The 18,621-nt window shown below is 43.5% G+C and overlaps 1 protein-coding gene across 1 annotated transcript in view; it reads left to right on the top strand.

Annotated features, from left to right (window-relative positions):
- The window catches only part of TRDN (triadin), a 307,073-nt gene that overhangs the window by 75,490 nt on the left and 212,962 nt on the right, over window positions 1-18,621 (top strand). The window contains exon 6 of the mRNA XM_030556221.1: window positions 7,639-7,695. Within this exon, the coding sequence (XP_030412081.1) occupies window positions 7,639-7,695 (57 nt within the window). The remainder of the gene's footprint in view (window positions 1-7,638; window positions 7,696-18,621) is intronic.

Genomic DNA, 18,621 nt, shown 5'->3' with positions numbered 1-18,621 from the left:
GCCTCCAGTTGGGAAAGGTGTGTCAAAGAAGAAAAAGTGGACTGTGCATTATCTAAACATTCCATCAGCTATATGCCCAGTACCCCATGGAGAAGGACTGCCGGTTCCTGATGCACCAGAATCATTCTCACTTGAGTCAGACGAGGAAGAGAAAGAGGAGGAAACTTCTGGTCCTGAACCATCAATGTCACAGGACCCACCTTTTCTCCCATCCTCCTTCTCTGAACCACACCTCATAACACAAGGTGAACTGAATGACCTTGTCAGGGATTTGGAACTACTCAAGAGTAAGGCAGAGCTGTTGGGCTCCAGACTACAGCAGTGGAATCTCCTGGCAGGCTCTCTCAGGGCAAATGGAGCCCATCAATGCTTGCAGACTATTGCTGGACAGTGACAAGAGATGCTCCATTTAATGAATATAAGAGACAAGCCAAGAAGCGCCGAGTAGACACTGAATAGGACTAAACTATGTACATAATAGTTTTTTGCCTTTTGTTTCATAATACATTTTATTTATAGAACTCTTTTGCTGATTTTTAAAGTGTTACCTAAGCAGGACAGGTGAAATATTATCATGTAAAGCAACCATAAACACACGAAAAGACCTAGGTTTACAATTTATGATTAAACCTCTACTATCTACACAATATACATAGACATAAAATGTAAAAACTTAAATATCTTAGAAACAGTAGCCAATCAGTTGTTTTAATTGTCATATTTGAATTCAGCACATCAAAATACATAATAAATATCACATTTTATCTCTGAAGCAGACGACTTCTCAAAAATTTTAGACCAGTGTTATTTATTTAGTTGCTTTGTCTTTATCACAACCATCAATGGGAATCCCAATTCACATAAATATTATGTTGTGAACAGGATTAAAACTTCCAAAGCTTCAGTTACAAGTTTGGGAAACTCATGCTTCTGTGCTATCCAAAACATGCACATGCCTTTTGAAGGAAATGAACACTGAAGCATTTTATCAGTTGAAAGCTCAGTTATTTTGCAGGCTCCATGTGAGTTTGACAGACCCAACTACTCTTCTGTTGAATGGATTAATTATTCACCTCCTGCCAAGATCTTCATCATCAGGAGTGAAGTAATCCTGCAGCTGCTTATTAACTTTAAATATATGTTCAATCATAATGTTCTTTATTGTTTTATGTCCACATTCTTGTCATCAGGAATCAGTTTCATGTACTCGCAACTCTGAGGAAATGACTTGAAGTTTTCACTCTGAAGCCGAGCAGACCAGGTTCCAAATTTCTTTCCAAAGAAGCGTATTTCCTTGTCTCCCAACACAATTATGTGTTTGTGTGGTCCTTGAAAACTCATATTCAACTCATTCACATGACTGAAGACATCTGCTAAGTAAGTTGACTGAAGAAGCCATGGTGGGTCACTGAACAATTTAGCAAAAGGAGACCCGTGATCCTGTAGGAACCCACGTACTTCAGCTTGCAATTTAAAAAGTCTGTTTAACATTTTCCCCCATGAAAACCCTCTCACTTCAGTGTGCAAGAGAAGAATTTTATGAAGTGCACCTATTTCACACATAAAACTGCAAACAGAAGAGCTGATAGAGGCTGACTTTTTAAGAAATTCACAAATTCACAACTTTTACAATATATTCAGTAGCTTCAACAAACAGGTTAAATAGACATTCACCAGTTGTGTGACTAGGCAGCGCTTTACAGATGAGCACATTTTCCTCAGTGGTAGCATCTGAATTATATTGAAAGAAAGCTAAGAAGTGTGCTAAGGCTGAAACACCTGTTGATTCACCAAACTGAACACCATTTTAACTTTTCTTTCAACTGCTCATGAATGTCATCAGCCATTTCATGAACACGCCTCAAAACAGTATCTTTGATAAAGGAATAGCTTTAAGCTTATTTTCCTCTTCATGACCAAGCATGCTGATAAGCATGTCTAATGCCACAGGGAGTATGAGATTCTCAGGCTATTGTATGTGCCTTATGGTTTTGGGTAATACGAGAAGTGACACGAGATATGAAGCTTCAAGAGCATTCTTATTGACATTACTTGTATTCCAAATCAGTGTTTGCTATCTTTTCAAGCTGTTCAGTTTTCCCTTAAAGGACTCGAGAGGCTTGTTCTTTAATTATGGATGTTTACTTTCCAAATGCCGAATTAATTTAGAAGGTTTCATGCTTTCGGCACTTAGCACTTCACCACTCACAATACAATAAGGTTTATTTTTGATTGCTGTAAAACTGTACATCGAATAGCTGGAATTGGATTTTCTGCACTTCATCTTCTTCACTCCTTCATTCTGTGCAGTACTTGGTTGAGCTCTCTTTAAAAATGTATCAATTGCACAAGAAGGCCTCTTTGAAAAGTGTGCATACCGTACTACTTGGCAGCCATGAAGAACAACAACACTGTCTGGACACGAAGCAACAGTGAGGTCACATGGTTTTGTGAAGTCACATGCTTGCCTAAAGCAGGGCCAGGCTTCAACTCTCTGGGGCCTCACAGAAGGCACATGCAAAGATCTTCACAGACGGACCCAACATTGGGCGCTGAGGTGTATTGACCCACAGGCTGGGTGGCCTCCTGAAGTGAGTTGTGGGGTGGAGGTGGTGCTTCCTCCCTAAGCCCCTGATGCCTGAAGCCAAAACCCTGCTGAGAGGACTGAAGCCTGAGCCCGACCTCATGGGACTGAAGCCTGATCCCTACCATGCGGGGGTTGAGCTGTAGCTCAAGCCTCATCTCACCTCATGGGGGGTGACATCCTGAACCCTACTGCAGGACTGGCAGCTCGAGCCCAAGCCCTGCTGCTCAGAGCTCACAGCCCAGAGCCCAGCCACTGAGGGGCTCACAGCCAGGCTATCTGGGATTGACAGCCCCAATCCCCACTGGGGGGGAGGCTCAAACATGTAAATTAGCTTCATGGGGTCCCCTGTGGCATGGGGTCATGCCGACCATGCACTTGTAAGGCTCTTGGGGTTTGTGATTCCCCCAGGCTGAGAAACACTTGTCTAGTGGTTACAGCACTCACCTGAAAGGTGGGAGGTTGCTGTTCACATTCCTTCTCTTTATCAGCCTGAGAAGGGACTTAAACTGGGGTCTTCCATGTCCAGATTGAATACCCTAGCCATTAGGTTATAAGGGTGTCATTACCTCTGCTCCTAGCTGGTGTAGGTGGAGTTAGGCAGGTGCCTAACTTATTCTTGCAAGAAATGGCTTAGGTGCCTAAACTGTCCGACTCCAGGAGAGGAGTTCCTGGCTGTGGATTACCTGCAGAGATAGGTTCAGGATGTAGGGAGGCACCTATGTGCCTCCATGAGAGATGTGGGGTTTAAGATACATCCCTCTCATCAGCATCTCCCATTGTCTGGCTTATGAGGCTCCCTGCCTAGTGTCCCGCTTTTGTGGATTCCATTCTTAGGCTACATCTACACTATGAGCTAGGGGAGTGCTTCCCAGTTTGCTATCCTCATGATAGCTTTCATTGAGCTAAAAATAGTAGTGCCACGGGCACAGCAAGCAGCAGCGTAGGCTAGCCACTCCAAGTGCAACTCACCTGAACTCTGTGGGTATGTATTGAAGGTGGCTAGCACATGCTACCACTGCTATGATACCATAGCTACACTACTGTTTTTAGCATGTAGCCTAGATGAGAGCTAGCATGAGTATGTCTACATGAGCTGCGAACCACATCCCTAGCTTGTAGTGCAGACGTAACCTTAGAAGCCTATCTCTACCTGTGCATTTTATAGGGAGACTAGGCACCTAAGTCAGGTTTGTGGATCCCAGTGTTATTCCAGCAGTTTTCTAACCACTGCAATGCCTAAGTCTCTATGTGGATCCAGAATGCTCTCCCTGCGTATATCTATACTAGACTTAGCTGACGGGAAAGCTTGGAAATATATCTTGGAATAAACTTTTGGGGAATTGTCCGCACTTTATCAGTGTGTTACCTACTTCTTGTTAACTTGATGAAAAAATGTCCAGTGTAGACAATCCTGTATGCGTAAGGAAGTCTCACTTGGTCTAACATGCTGAGGAGCAATCACAAAAGCAAGAAGATGTAAGTTAAATTAGGGTGAGTGTTACTTTAACTTATAATTTTTTTCTTCTGTAAACATGATGGGGTAATTCATCCTTTGTGTCCTCTCATGACTAGAAATAGTCCCTCCATGTGAGGACTGAGGGACAGTGATGAGACTATGTGGAGAATTTTAAATACCTTTTGTCCCTGTTGTCCTTAATTTGTGGATAGATCCAAAGATTCCATTTCTCTAATGGTGTCCATTAACATCTTTCATGTACATTAAATTATCAAAAGAACTGTAAAAACAGAGCAACAAAAGCATATGTTAGAATGCACTAGAAGTCATGTGTAAAACTTGTGAATACTAGCAGACCAAACTCAGTTGTAACAGGAGTCTTTAAATTGGGTGATTTCTTTGTAGTCTGAATTTGGAGGCCTATAGAACAACAAAAATGCTATACATATGAAGATGAGAAGTGCAGGGTCAGAAATGGCTCATTGGGTTCTTATGGCTAGTTTATCTTCTTACTCTGCATTGGTGACTGGTAATGATGCATATCTAGGCCTCTGCTACTCTTTAATAGGTATTTTTACCTCTTTGCTGAAAGAATGAGTGCTGATTTGAAGGCAATAGAGACTGGTGATATAGCATGATTTTGCTTTTCTTCTAAACCTGACACAACCTGTATTTTATATGGCAAATACTGCTTGAAGTTGACTGATAGATATTGATTTTCAGCAGTCTGTGGATAAATCTGTGCAGTCAATCAATCTGTTAATGGAATATAGAAATTTATCTTTCCCATTTCCCCTATCAAACAATGCACAGGCTTTTATGTCCTGAACCAGTGTCTTTTAAAGTCAACGGGAAGACTCCCACTGCTTCAGAGAGCAGTAGATTGGGCCTTACTGTTCAGTAGATGCAGTATGTTTTCCTCTATTTCTGTTGGATTAATTTTGTGATGAGTGATCTTGTAATTGGAAACAGGAAAGCCAGACCTAGCCCTTAAGTAAGGGGATGCACCTCCCATTGACTTTAGTAGGAGCTGCACCTGCTCACATCAGGGATTAATTTGGTCTAGTGTCCGATATCAGTTTCACATTCCAGGAGGTGTGCTCATATTACACTAATGCAGACACTCTACATAGTCTTAATGGATTTACCAGATGTCCACTATGATATCACTTGTTATTTTTTCCCAAATGTTAGCAACCGGAACCTTGATTTTTGGGGGGATGAGTTTTTTTTAAGTCTATATAATATAAATTTTCTTTGTTTGCCATTACTGTATTTTTGATACATGAGATGAAATCAAGTATAAGGCCTATGGCACTAGTATAGTACCAAAGTCACCAATGAGATTTTGAACAGAAGAGATGGCACAGTATTTTGTGGGCTGAAAGGAGAGGAGACAATTGCTGAAACATTAAGACAAGCAAGTGTAACCCACGCCTCCTGGGTGTGGTGTTCTGTCCCATCTAGTGGCACTGAGAGAGAGAACGATTAATGAGTCTGCTCTACAGCCTTAGCTAAGAGCCAAATGGCTTTTAGCTCATGCAGTAGAGGCTCATGCATTGAGGTCCCAGGTTCAATCCCGCCTGCTGACGACCAGGGTCTGTCGGTGTTACACAAGCATTCTCCAGTCCAGTTCTTAAATAAGTTAACTTCTAAATGATGTAGACCAGGGATTGGCAACCTTTGGCACAAAGCTCATCAGGGAACTCTGCTGGTGGGCTGGGACTGTTTGTCTACCTGCAGTGTCCGCAGGTTCGGCTGATTGCACTTCCCACTGGCCGCGGTTCGCTGTTCTAGGCCAATGGGGGCTGCAGAAAACTGCACTGGCCACTGCTTCCCGCATTCCCCATTGGCCTGGAATGGCAAACTGTGGCCAGTGGGAGCTGCGATCAGCCAAATCTGAGGACACTGCAGGTAAACAAACCATCTCGGCCCTCCAGAGGATTTCTCTTATGGCCACGTGCCAAAGGTTGTCGACCCTGATGTAGACCGTAGGTGCTGACTCTTATTTTTCCTGATGGGTGCTCTACCCTGGCTCTTCCCGAGGCTCTACCCCACTCCACCCCTTCCCTGAGGCTCCACCCTCTCTCTACCTCTTCTTGCCCTGCTCTGCCCCCTCCCCCAGATTCTTCTTGCCCACCCTTCACTTGCTCCTCTCAGCCCTCTCCCAAAACCCCCTCCCCCCCACCACTGGTTCCTCTCCACCGTCCACCAAGTGCCTCCCTTTGGCCACTGAACTGCTGATTGGTGGCCAGCCCCAGGACCCTGCTGAACACCTGTGTCTGGTGGTTGCTGAGCACTCCTATTTATTTTTGTGGGTGCTTGAGCCCTGGAGCACACACAGAGTCAGCACCTATGATATAGACTGTGGAACAGGGCTGTGGTTTGTTATTTGAGTTCATGCAGAGATACGTCTGTTTCAAATACAAGTCCTCCAAAAAAGTGGAAGATGCCAATTTTTGGGAAGGAGATATTCTAATGTAAATACTGGAAAGCACATAAAAGATAATGTTATGTGGTATATCTGAATTTGTCCTTATTTTCCTGTGGGCAATACAAGTACAATAACAAGCTGCCCATGATTTTTAAGATTTGATAGTGTTTAAATAGTTGTAGGATCTGTACATTGAATTATAATAGAAAAGTGATGTAAAAAATGCAATGTAGCCTGTCCTGATTGGGATGTATACATTAGAAAACCATAACCAAACATTCCACATTAATTGCAGTTTTTAAAAGTTACTTGAAGAAAGACAAGTTGAAAATGTTGACACATCTGCACTCTTTGAATTTCCTATCATTGCATTTCACTCTATCAAAACAATTCCCAGGCAATCATTTAATTAAATTTATTAGTAAAGCTTGCCAATTATGGTACAATATTATAGGATGAGCCATTGCTATGGGCTCTGACCCTAATTCTGGAAACTTATCTCTATTATATGTTATAAAACGTAAGCATTATTACCTATTGTTCCAATTTTAATGCTCTGCCGGGCCTTCCAAAAATATAGAAAAAATACATTCTCTCCCCAAGAAACTTGAATTTTAAATATACACCTAAGCGAATGGAATTCATATGTAACATGAAATGTCCGCCTTGATAAATCCAAGAGGTGCATTTAGTTTCAGTAATTATGTGATGTTTAGTAAATATAATCACAAATGCTAAGTAAGAACATTTTTAATGAAATTCAGTAACTTTTTGTATTTTTATATAGTTTTACATATAAACAAAACAATTGATACATGACTGTATTACTACATTTAAAACTGAATCCTTCTTGTAGATACTTAATATTAAGTGTTACCTTTCATAAGGTATTTACAGTGTAAAATCCATAATAGTTAATAGTTAATGGCAGGTAGATCTTTATTAAAACAAGGATATACTTTTTTCCTAGTCTTAGGAATGAATAAAATAGAAACAATAATATACATTGAGAATAATGCTTTGTATATGGCCAGAATTTTGCCACGTATATACAGCTTAGAGATCCATGAACCTTTAATATATCTTTATAATTTGTTTCCTTTATTGTTGTTTGATTTTTTCCTCTCCCGATAAATAAACTATTAATTGTGTTCTTTCCAGAAATTCATAAAATCAAGCCTGCCAGACAAGAAAAACTCGAAAAACCAGCACCAAAAGGTAATTATTACTATTTATATATGTATGTGTAATAAATAATATATTTATTCAAATTATATTATATTGCAGGAACATTCAGGAAGTTCCTAATCAGGAATAGGGCCTTATTGAACTATGCATTGTATGGCTACATATAAAGACATAGTCCTTGACCCCAATAGGTCCCAATCTACCTATTCATCTATCTCTAAATATATTTACATAAAAACCTACATGAAAAGAATGTTAGGGTTACAAAGTCAAGTGCTCAAAAGTTTTAAAATTGTCAAAATAAAAATTGTCCAGGCTGCCTTGATTTGGTCTCTGTGTATATATATTAAAATTCAGTTTTTAATTATGTGATTGTATACTATGGTACAGGAAAGACAGTTGTCCTACTCTCAGTTCTTACGGTCATCACCACAGTGTTCCCTGGCAGCCAGAAAAGTCCTTTTCAGACTCTGTAGTCCTGGGCTGGAGCATGTTTAGTGCCAAGAAATCTTTGGAAATTTTGCTGCCAGCCTCTAAAAAACCTCTACGGAGCATGTGCAAATGGCAATTTTCATAGGTTTATAACTTGGCCAAATTTCTGTGAATTTTCCTGGAGAGAGTAAAAAGCACTTTTCTGATGCTAGGAAAATTTCTTTGCCAAATTTCAAGTCTCTCTTCTGAAGCACGTGGAGCCATTTCAACTTCTCAATAAAAATGGTTGTAAGAATTCTTTAATATGAGCAAAAAAATATGTTCTTCCATAATCTCATTCTTGAAACAACCACCAATTTTTCTGTAATTTTCAAAAACAAATTCAACGTGAAACAGACACTTTGCATGAAAAATTTCAGCTCAAATATTTAAAATTTGGGAAAGCAAAAAGCAGCTGAAAACAGGGTCTTTTCATGAAAAGTATTAGGCAACCTTACACTGTGAACTCTGCCAATAAACATTTTATTCAAATCTTTTCTGAAACTACTAATTGCAAAGTAAAATACAGTTACTGTACTTGTTAAAAAATGTATTTTAAGGAAAGGAAATAATCTGAGAACAGATCCAACAAAGCACTTATTCTGACAATAATGCCATAAAAACACAGTGATTTAAGAATGATGTCATAGTATTGATTAATTAGCATTAGCTTGTGTTGTCTTATGGAATATACCGTTTTGGGACAAACTCCCTAGGAATGGTATACCTCAAAATATCAGAGATTGTGGATAGGTCAGAGATAGGCTGTATAGTCAGAATACTCAGAGCATCCATATAGAGTTTTCCTTTACAAGACCATTCTGATTTTACTAAAATAATTCAATCCAACTCTGATTTGAGTTGTGATGAAATAATGGGTGTACAAAAACTGAAGATCGTATATGACATGGAGAGGAAACTCACTAAATTTCAAATTTATCAAACTCAGAAGCTGGGTATGTTGCCTGGTAACACCTGGCTCATAGCGAGGAGTTCTTTTGCAGAACACAGAGTAGTAGTATGCTAATATAGCAAATGCAGATAAGTCAGATAATGTCACAGGCTAAACCTGTCCTTATTTTAGGAAACAAACATTTTTTGTGTTCTTATCTGCTTAAATTGCAGCAAGGGAGGTTAAGGTTGGACATTAGGAAAAAACTTCCTAACTGTCAGGGTGGTTAAGGAATAAATTGCCTAGGGAGGTTTTGGAATCTCCATCTGTCATAGTATCTTTCCCAATTCTGAACCTTAGCATCCAAAATATGGGTACTAGCATGAATTCCCCTAAGCTTAATTACCTGCTTAGATCTGATAAGCTGCCACCAATCAGGAATTCGAGTGCCTGATACACTCTGATCCCCCCAAAACCTTCCCTGGGGACCCCCAAGACCCAGACCACCTGGATCTTAACACAAGGAAAGTAAACCCCTTTCCTCACTGTTGCCTTTGTCAGCCTTCCCCTCCCTGGGTTACCCTGGAAGATTACTGTGATCCAAACCCCTTGAATCACAACACAGAGAAATTAGGTCTCCTGGAGAGAGAGACAGATTCACGCTCCGTGAATCTAAAACAAAGGGATTCCACCCTTCCCCTCACTTCTCCTTCCCTGTTAAGTACAGACTCAATCCCCTTGAGCCTCAACAAGGGGAAAAAAAATCAGACAGGTCTTAAAAGCAAATCTTTTAATAAAAAGAAAGAAAAAAGTAAAAGATCTATCTCTGCAATTTAGATGGTAAAAAGTTACAGGGTCTGTCAGCTTAAGAAATTGGAGAAATAGCCTCCTCCAATAGAAATACAATTTAAAATACTTCCAGCCAAAATACACATTTGCACATAAAGGAAAACAAATAAAAAGACTATACCGCCTTTCTACCTTTATACTTACCACATTGGAATAGAAGATTAGAGAGCCTGTAGGTATGTGTGGTCGCTCTCAAAGCCCAGAGAGAACAAAGCAAAACCCAAAACTACAAACAAAGGCTTCCCTCCACCGAGATTTGAAAGTATCTTGTTTCCTGATTGGTCCTCTGGTCAGGTGTTCTTTTTTTTTTTGGTTCCCTGTTTGTTAACCCTTTACAGGTAAAAGAGACATTAACCCTTAACTATCTGTTTATGACACCATCATTGTAGATTTTTAAGAGCATGTTAGACAAAGACCTGTCAGGAATGGTTTAGCTAATACTTAGTCCTGCCATGAGTTCAGGGGACTGGACTAGATGACCTCTTGAGGTCCCTTCCAGTCCTATGATTCTATGTTCTTATTTCTCACCTTCACATACCTTCCTCCTGGGAATTGATGTCCCACTCCCATCTCCTAAGGACTTCAAGGGATCCAGGGCTTTTCTCTCCCTCATCAGCTTTTTTGAGGAGCAACTAGAATGGGCTGTTGCCGTTTTCCCTCGGGCTCCCAAAGCAGAGAAGCAGGAGCACAGTGACCACTCCTGCTCTCACTGCAAGCAGGCTCTACATGGGTGGGACTTAAAGAACCTCAATAATCCTTAGCATGGAAGTTTGTAGCCACAATATTAGGCACTGGTCATGTTTGCTTGTTACTTAGAAATTATGCTAAGGATTATGGGGCTACCTCAAGTAAAGGCAAGTACAAGAAGGGGGTCTTTCTTCTCATTTTCTATGATAACAGTGGAATTCTTACCCTCCTCATAAGATGATATGTTAGGACTGAGGGGGAGGGGGAGACATCAGCTATAACTTGGCAATCCTCTGAATGTTAATATGCTAGGAGTTGGCAACCAGCTCCACTTGAACACCTGTTGGAAGTATCCCAAGAGGGCTCTCACTTTAATTTAAAAAGGGAGGAGAAATGGGGTTCTGAAGTTGTATGCACAGCTACAATATCCAAAACGATGTAAATTCATAAACTTTTGTTAAGAATACACTGAGGTTCACAAATGAATCTGTCCTCAAGCCCAAGTCTCAGTTCAAGTGGATTTCACATTCAATGTGACCTTTATACAAATCTAATTTTAAGCTTCATTGGAGGACTTGTGAACACAGATAAAATGAATTAACTAAAAGTGTTGAAGTTAAAGCATGTAAATTAAAGCACATTAAACCCTTGTGTGCACCTTCTCAGTCAGAAGTATAGTGGCCTTAGTTCACTAGATTGTAATCTTCCTTGAAGAAGGAAGCTATAATGAACTAAGGCTGCTTTACTTCTGAATGGGAGTGTCCACACAGAAGTTTAATGTGCTTTAATTTCACAGCTTTAGTTAATTCAGCATTTTCTGGATGTCCCTGTGTAGACAAGCCCTTATTCAGTTAATTGGGGCAATCATTCTCTTCTTCATCTGTACTACACTCATCACCCTAAGTCTTACTGAGCTGAGAACTAGTTAACTAGCTTTACTTCGCTAAGGTATTGAATTAATGCCTCCTTAATATCTTTTTGTCCTTGCTCATTTTGGGCACAGAAATGTTACCCATCACTCTCTCCAACTTTTTAACTGAGCAGACTAAATTTGACTCCCATGCATTTTTTTTTCATTTGGTGCAGATTAAATATACTATCAGATGACTAGTGTTTTGGAAAATATCAGAAATGTGCCCCTCACATCTGTTTTTATTGTAGGTAAAGTGGGTAGCAATGCCTAGAACAGTATATAGTTAAGGAGTCTTAACACTTTCCATTATAAGCTCCTGTGTTCAATTTCTTATAAGTTTGCCACACTTTAACCACTCTGGATGAAATTTTCCATGCTTGCTCTCTGCCCCAATCTAAATTTTCTTTTAAAGTTTCATCAAAAATGGCTAAGCAATTTCAAAGAATGAGGCTAGTGACAGAGGAAATTTTGTCAGTATTGTTAAAAACACATTCCAGCTGTTTTTCTCAATAGCTCTAGCATCTCCATGGTTTGGGAGTTGAAATTTGGCAGGAGGAAAATAAAATAAGTGCTTTTTTCTGTTCACATGGAAATCAGCCAGATTTGCCCAAACTATGGGAAATCACAATTTGTGCAAATGCAGCAGAACTAGTTTTGCTTTTGCTTCTTAATTTTCTGAATATATTTTGCACTGGATGAGTTAGGGATCTTGTCCTCCCCCGTCCCCAAAAAAGGATGTGATCATATAATTGAAGACCATATCGTAATGCACATGCACAAAGGAGTTGAATTAAGGTTATACAGTAAGCCTTAATGCTGGCTTTTCTTAACTTCTGATTGTTTGACTTTGCAAGCTTAATGTTAGAGCTAATCGAAAATCTTTTGAAAAACATTTGCTGGAAACCAGACAGGCTGGCTGGCCAGCCAGCCTGGTTTCCTTGCAGCTCATCCACCTGCCTCCCTGAGCTCTGCACCTTTCAGCAGTCAGGCTGGCAGGGAGCTTGACAAACAGAGCTCCCTGGGCTTCTAGGTTCCACAGCTCTGTTGCAGCCCACCTACCTCCCCAGCTGGGCAGCACATTCCTTGGCAGAAGTGTTTAGATTTGGGGGCTCTAATATGAGTTTATTATAGAGAGGGGTGAAAGTAGAAATAGGGACTTACCAGTACGTGGCTGGGTTGAGGCCGGCTCTGGCCTTTGGAAGGGGCGGGGCCTCAGGCAGAAGGGGCGGGGATTGGGGGATCAGAGCCTGCCCTGTATGGGTCAGTGCCCTCCCCCTCCCCCGCCAGGATAGCAGCGGCAGCTGGGGCTCCAGCAGCAGTTTAAAGGGCCCAAGGCTCGGCCACTGCAATTGCCCTGGGCCCTTTGAACTGCTGCCAGAACTGTTGGTTGCCACTGGGACTCTGGCAGCGGGGCTCCGGGGGCTATTTAAAGGGCCAGGGCCATAGAGGCAGTGGGAGCCCCGGGCCCTTTAAATAGCTCCCAGAGCCCCGCCGTTACTCCAGGGCTCTGGGGGCTATTTAAAGGGCCCAGGACTCCCATGCTTCTACCGCCCCAGCCCTTTAACTAGCCCCTGGAGCCCTGGGGTAGTGGCATTGGGGCTCAGGCGGCTGTTTAAAGGACCCAAGGCAGTAGAGGCAGCAGGAGCCCGGCCCTTTAAATAGCCCCCAGAGCTCCACCGCCAGGGGTGAAAGTAACTTACAGGACTTACCGGTACTGCGGAGTCCTGAGGGGGGCATGGCCTCATCCAGAAGAGGCGTGGTCTCATCCAGAAGAGGCGTGGCCTCTCAAGATTTAAAGGCCCTGGGGAACGAGCTATGGCTGGGAGACCCAGAGCCTTTAAATCAGCCATGGGCTCCCAGCTGCAGAGGTGACTGGGAGTGCCTGGGGCCCAGGGGCAAATTAAAGGGCCCCGGGCTCTGGCCACCAGGGGGAACTCTGAGCTTTGTGGGGCTGGGGCAAGTATTTAAAGGGCCCAGAGCTCCTGCCACTGAGGGAAGCCCGGAGCCCTTTAAATCCTGGCCTCAGTCCTGCCACCAGAGCCAAGGCTGAGATTTAAAGGGCTCTGGGCTGCCTGCAGTGGCGGGGAGCTCTGAGCCCTTTAAATCCTGGCCCCAGCCCGACCACTGGAGCCATGGCCGGGATTTAAAGGGCTCTGGGCTGCCCATAGCTGCAGGCAGCCCAGAGCCCTTTCAGTCCCTGCTATGGAAGTCAATGCGGTCCAGCACAGCATACTGGCTCTTGCCAATATGCCGTATTGGACTGCACCGGCTTACTTTCACCTCTGCCCACTGCCGCTACCCCAGGGATCCAGCAGCGGGGCTCTGGCAGCAATTTAAAGGGTCTGGGGCTCCAACTGCTGCTGGGAGCTCCAGGCACTTTAAATTGTCACCTGGGGAAGCTGGGCCACCCTGGTATGGTGCACCGGCTCTTGCCAGTATGCCGTACCTGGGAGAGAGTCAGGGAACAGAAAGAAGAAAAACGATGGTGTTGAATCTCACAGAGCTTAATAAAGTCTCTCTCTCTCTCTCTCTCAATCTCCAGTTGAAGTTGATCCAGTCTGGATAAAAACTTAAATAGTCATTGGAGCAGAGGAATTGGACCTTGATTCTCCTATGTGGGTGCCCAAACCCCCCAGGCTACGGACATGGGTGGCTCCAGCCCCCAGCACGCCAAGCACGTGCTTGGGGCGGCAAGCCGCTGGGGGTGCTCTGCCAGTCCCTGCAGGGCGGCAGGCAGGCTGCCTTCGACGGCTTGCCTGCAGAGGGTCCACTGGTCCCACGGCTTTGGTGGACCTCCCGCAGGCGTGCCTGCGGAGGGTCTGCCGAAGCCGTGGGACCAGCGGACCCTCCGCAGGAAAACGGTGGAAGGCAGCCTGCCTGCCATGCTTGGGGCAGCAAAATGCCTAGAGCTGCCCCTGGCTATGGAGTCAGTCTCTCTCTTTGGCCCAATGACTGTTTAATTATTTATCAGAAGTGGAACAGATTCAACAAGAGAGATTGAGAGACACTTATACAAGACTATCCCATGACCCAGTGGTTAGGGCATGTGCCTTAGAAGTGGGAGATCTCTCTTTAAATCTTTTCTCCCTGTCAGATGTAAGGAGAATTGAACCTGGATCTCACACATCTCAGCTGAGTGCTCTAACCACTGGACTAAAAGCAATGAGGGAAGTCAGAGCACCAGCACCACCTCTTCCTTCGGTCTTTCTTGCAAAAAATGGCTTAGCTGTGTAAATCCAGGAGAGGGTTCCTAGTTGTGGATCCCAAGCATAGTTAGGCACCTCTCTGCAGTTTGGATTTAGGTGCCTTACTCCCAGAGAGGGCAGAGTTTAGGACACAGCCATCTCATCGGCATCTTCTATTGGATAGCATAGGCAGGAAGCTGCCTAGCATGCTGGTCTTTGTGGAAATCATTCTTAAATGCCTAGCTCTCTCCATGCATTCTATATGGAGCCTGGGTACTTAACTCAAGCTTTGTGAAGTCTAGTCATTTTTCTAGGTGCTACGTGTCACACAATACCTAAGTCCCTTTTTAGATGCAGGGCTATATTATAATGCCTAGGCCCAAATGGGCCAAATTAAGGTTGCACAGGCAACTTTAAACCTGGCATTTCCCAATTTTATATACAGAAGTGCTGTATATAAATCCAGATGTGTGTCCCAGTAGCATAACTGCATTGCTATGCAAAGCCTCCATCTTGATTTTAGGACCTGCCTGGCCCTGGTCAGACTGAGATTGAGAGCTTTGTTAAGTGAATGATTTACACACTCTAGGAAGAGAAGGATATTCATATTATTCTAGTCTGACTCCTGCTAGCGGTGAAAAAATGTGGGACCTACCCATCCAGGCCTCCAGGTCTGTAGAAATTGAGGTATTGTATGTGATATGGCTTTGAGGCTCCCTTCTAAGTTGACCATGGAGAGATTCCAGAAAAAGCAATGAGTTTATTTTCATTTGTTTAATTTATGAAAATGTGACATTTAAATTTATTAAATCAAAAGGCCTCAGTGGAGTCAGGTGGACTGACTGCTGCAGACCTTCATTGTGATTGAGGAGTCAAAAGTGCCTCATCACCACAGGCCTGGAATGCGATTACTTTAATTTTGGCAACACCTACCCTTCCCAGATAAATTTGTTGCCTGAAGTCATAGCTCTGACCGTCTCCATATGAGGTATTGCTTAACTCAACAATCTGAGATTAGCATATTCTGAGGCTACTGTGATACGAACATGCAGGATAGGGCTCTCAGACTAATTAGAGCACTCCTTCAGCCTATAACTTGTAAAAAAAAAAAATGTTTATGCTTATATCAGCCTTCCACAATGCTTATCCACATTCCAGGCTACATGCCCAGCTTCATCAAACTACTTTTAATCCCTCACGAAGAAGCCAGTTTGTCTGCGCTCCCTGCATTTACCTTGCGGCCTATGGAAGCATACATACTTTTCATTTATGCTAAGGTCACTTTATATAACTCTGGTAATGCAAAAGGACCTTAAAATGGGCATAAATTACATTCATAACTACTTTTAAGGACCCTTTATGCAGCCTACCATGAGGGTGTACATGGGACTTAGTGTAAATGAGAATCAGGCCCTCTCCGCATAATTTGTGTCTTTATACTCAACATGTCTCTTTCAAGGTTCATTTTGGTCTCTGATGCCAAAACATGAAATAGGGAGATGCCGTAGGGAAGTGGAGTGAAAGGGGCCTTTGTGAAGGACGATTTGTCTCCTATATACATGTATGACACCTTAAGTAGTCTTAATAGGTCATGTGCAGCCATTTCATTGATGGCCAAGAAGACACAGGAATGGTCATGACTCTGTTCTGCATAGTTCAGCCATTCTTTCTAGCATTTACAAGGAGTATCATCAAACATAAAAAAGCTCATGCATCACAGAGGATGAACAACCAATAGGAAAGCTGTCAGTTGCAGAATTGTGCTGACTTTCTCTCAAAAGCTGGCAGCACAGCTCTGTGAAAAGTTGTGCACACTAATTGAATCTGCTGCTTTTTTACATGCAATCATCATGCAAGAGCATGCAGTCCAGTTACTGCTTCAACATCCTTACTCCTGCCAAAAGCAGTAAGGACAGAGAACACCACCTTACTTTTCCTTATTACATAACTGAGCATCCTAAAACAGACACTGAATCCCCAAAGCCTGCAAGAGTACATTCCTTCTGTGGTTTTCAAAGCCACGTAAGGGATTTGGACACCCCGGCCCAGATCCATCAAGAAACTTTAGCACCTAAACCCCAGACTTAGGCATCTAAGGGTATGTCTACACTACTGGATTATTCCGATTTTACATAAACCGGTTTTGTAAAACAGATTAAATAAAGTCGAGTGCACACGGCCATACTAAGCACGTTAATTCGGCGGTGTGCGTCCATGGTCCGAGGCTAGCATCGATTTCCAGAGCATTGCACTGTGGGTAGCTATTCTGTAGCTATCCCATAGTTCCCGCAGTTTCCCCCACCCCTTGGAATTCTGGGTTGAGATCCCAGTGCCTGATGGGGCAAAAATCATTGTCGCGGGTGGTTCTGGGTAAATGTCGTCATTCATTCCTTCCTCTGGGAAAGCAATGGCAGACAATCATTTCACACCCTTTTTCCCTGGATTGCCCTGGCAGACGCCATGGCATGGCAACCATGGAGCCCATTCAGCTTTTTTTTTTACTGTCACCGTATGTCTACTTGATGCCGCTGACAGAGGCGATACTGCAGCGCAACACAGCAGCATTCACTTGCTTTTGCATGATAGCAGAGACAGTTATCACTCTTTCTGTACCGTCTGCTGCCATTGTAAATTGGCAATGAGATGATGGTTATCTGTTGTTCTGTACTGTCTGCTGCTATCATGGGTGCCCCTGGCTGAGGTCGGCCGGGGGCGCAAAGGCAAAAATGGGAATGACTCCCCAAGTCAATCCTTCCTTTATGGTATCTAAAAATAGAGTCAGTCCTGCCTAGAATATGGGGCAAGTGTACTAGAGAACCAGTGTATCAGAGAGCACAGCTGCTCCATGTCAGATCCCGCAGAAATGACGAGCTGCATGCCGTTCACGGGGGTTGCCCTTGCAACAACCCCACCCATTGCTTCCCTCCTCCCCTAACCTTCCTGGGCTACCGTGGCAGTGTCCCCCCCATTTGTGTCATGAAGTTATAAAGAATGCAGGAATAAGAAACAGTGACTTGTTAGTGAGATAAAGTGAGGGGGAGGCAGCCTCCCGCTGCTATGACAGTCCAGGCAGGACATTAAGCGGTGCGGGGGAGAGGAGCCCAGCATCCCGCTGCTATGACAGTCCAGGCAGGACATTAAGCGGTGCGGGGAAGAGGAGCCCAGCATCCCGCTGCTATGGCAGTCCAGGCAGGACATTAAGCAGTGCAGGGGAGAGGAGCTCAGCATCCCGCTGCTATGATAGTCCAGGCAGTACAGAATCTTTTCTTTACACAGGAAAGGGAGGGGGCTGATGGAGCTCAGCCCCCAGTTGCTATGATGAGGACCGTTACCAGCTGTTCTGTACCATCTACTGGGAATGACAGGGAATCATTCCTATTTTTACCCAGGTGCCCCCAGCCAGCCTCACCTGAAGCCAGCCAGGAGCACTCACAGGCTGATGACAAGGATGGCTAGCAGTCCTACTGCACCATCTGCCACCGGGGAGGGGAGAGGAGTGGATACCGCTCTTCACTGCCACAGCATCGCATCTACCAGCAGCATTCAGTAGACATAGGGTGACATTGAAAGAAGTCAAGAAACGATCTCTTTCCCTTTTCTTTCATGTGTGTGTGGGGGGAGGGAGTAAATTGTCAAGCTATACCCTGTACCACGCCGGGCAATGTTTTTGAACCTACAGGAACTGGGAGCTCAGCCAAGAATGTAAATATTTTTTGGAGACTGCTGTGGACTGTGGGATAGCTGGAGTCCTCAGTACCCCCTCCCTCCCTCCATGAATGTCCATTTGATACTTTGGCTTTCTGTTACGCTTGTTACGCAGCACTGTGTAGCCTGGAGATTCTTTTCAAATGCTTTGGCATTTCGTCTTCTGTCACGGAGCTCTGATAGAACAGATTTGTCTCCCCATAAAGCGATCAGATCCAGTATCTCCCGTACGGTCCATGCTGGAGCTCTTTTTG

The sequence above is a fragment of the Gopherus evgoodei genome, chromosome 3 (genome assembly GCF_007399415.2).
Source record: "Gopherus evgoodei ecotype Sinaloan lineage chromosome 3, rGopEvg1_v1.p, whole genome shotgun sequence".
Taxonomy (NCBI): Eukaryota; Metazoa; Chordata; order Testudines; family Testudinidae; genus Gopherus; species Gopherus evgoodei.
Note: the sequence above shows the minus strand (reverse complement) of the source record. Positions and strands in the feature narration are given on the sequence as shown.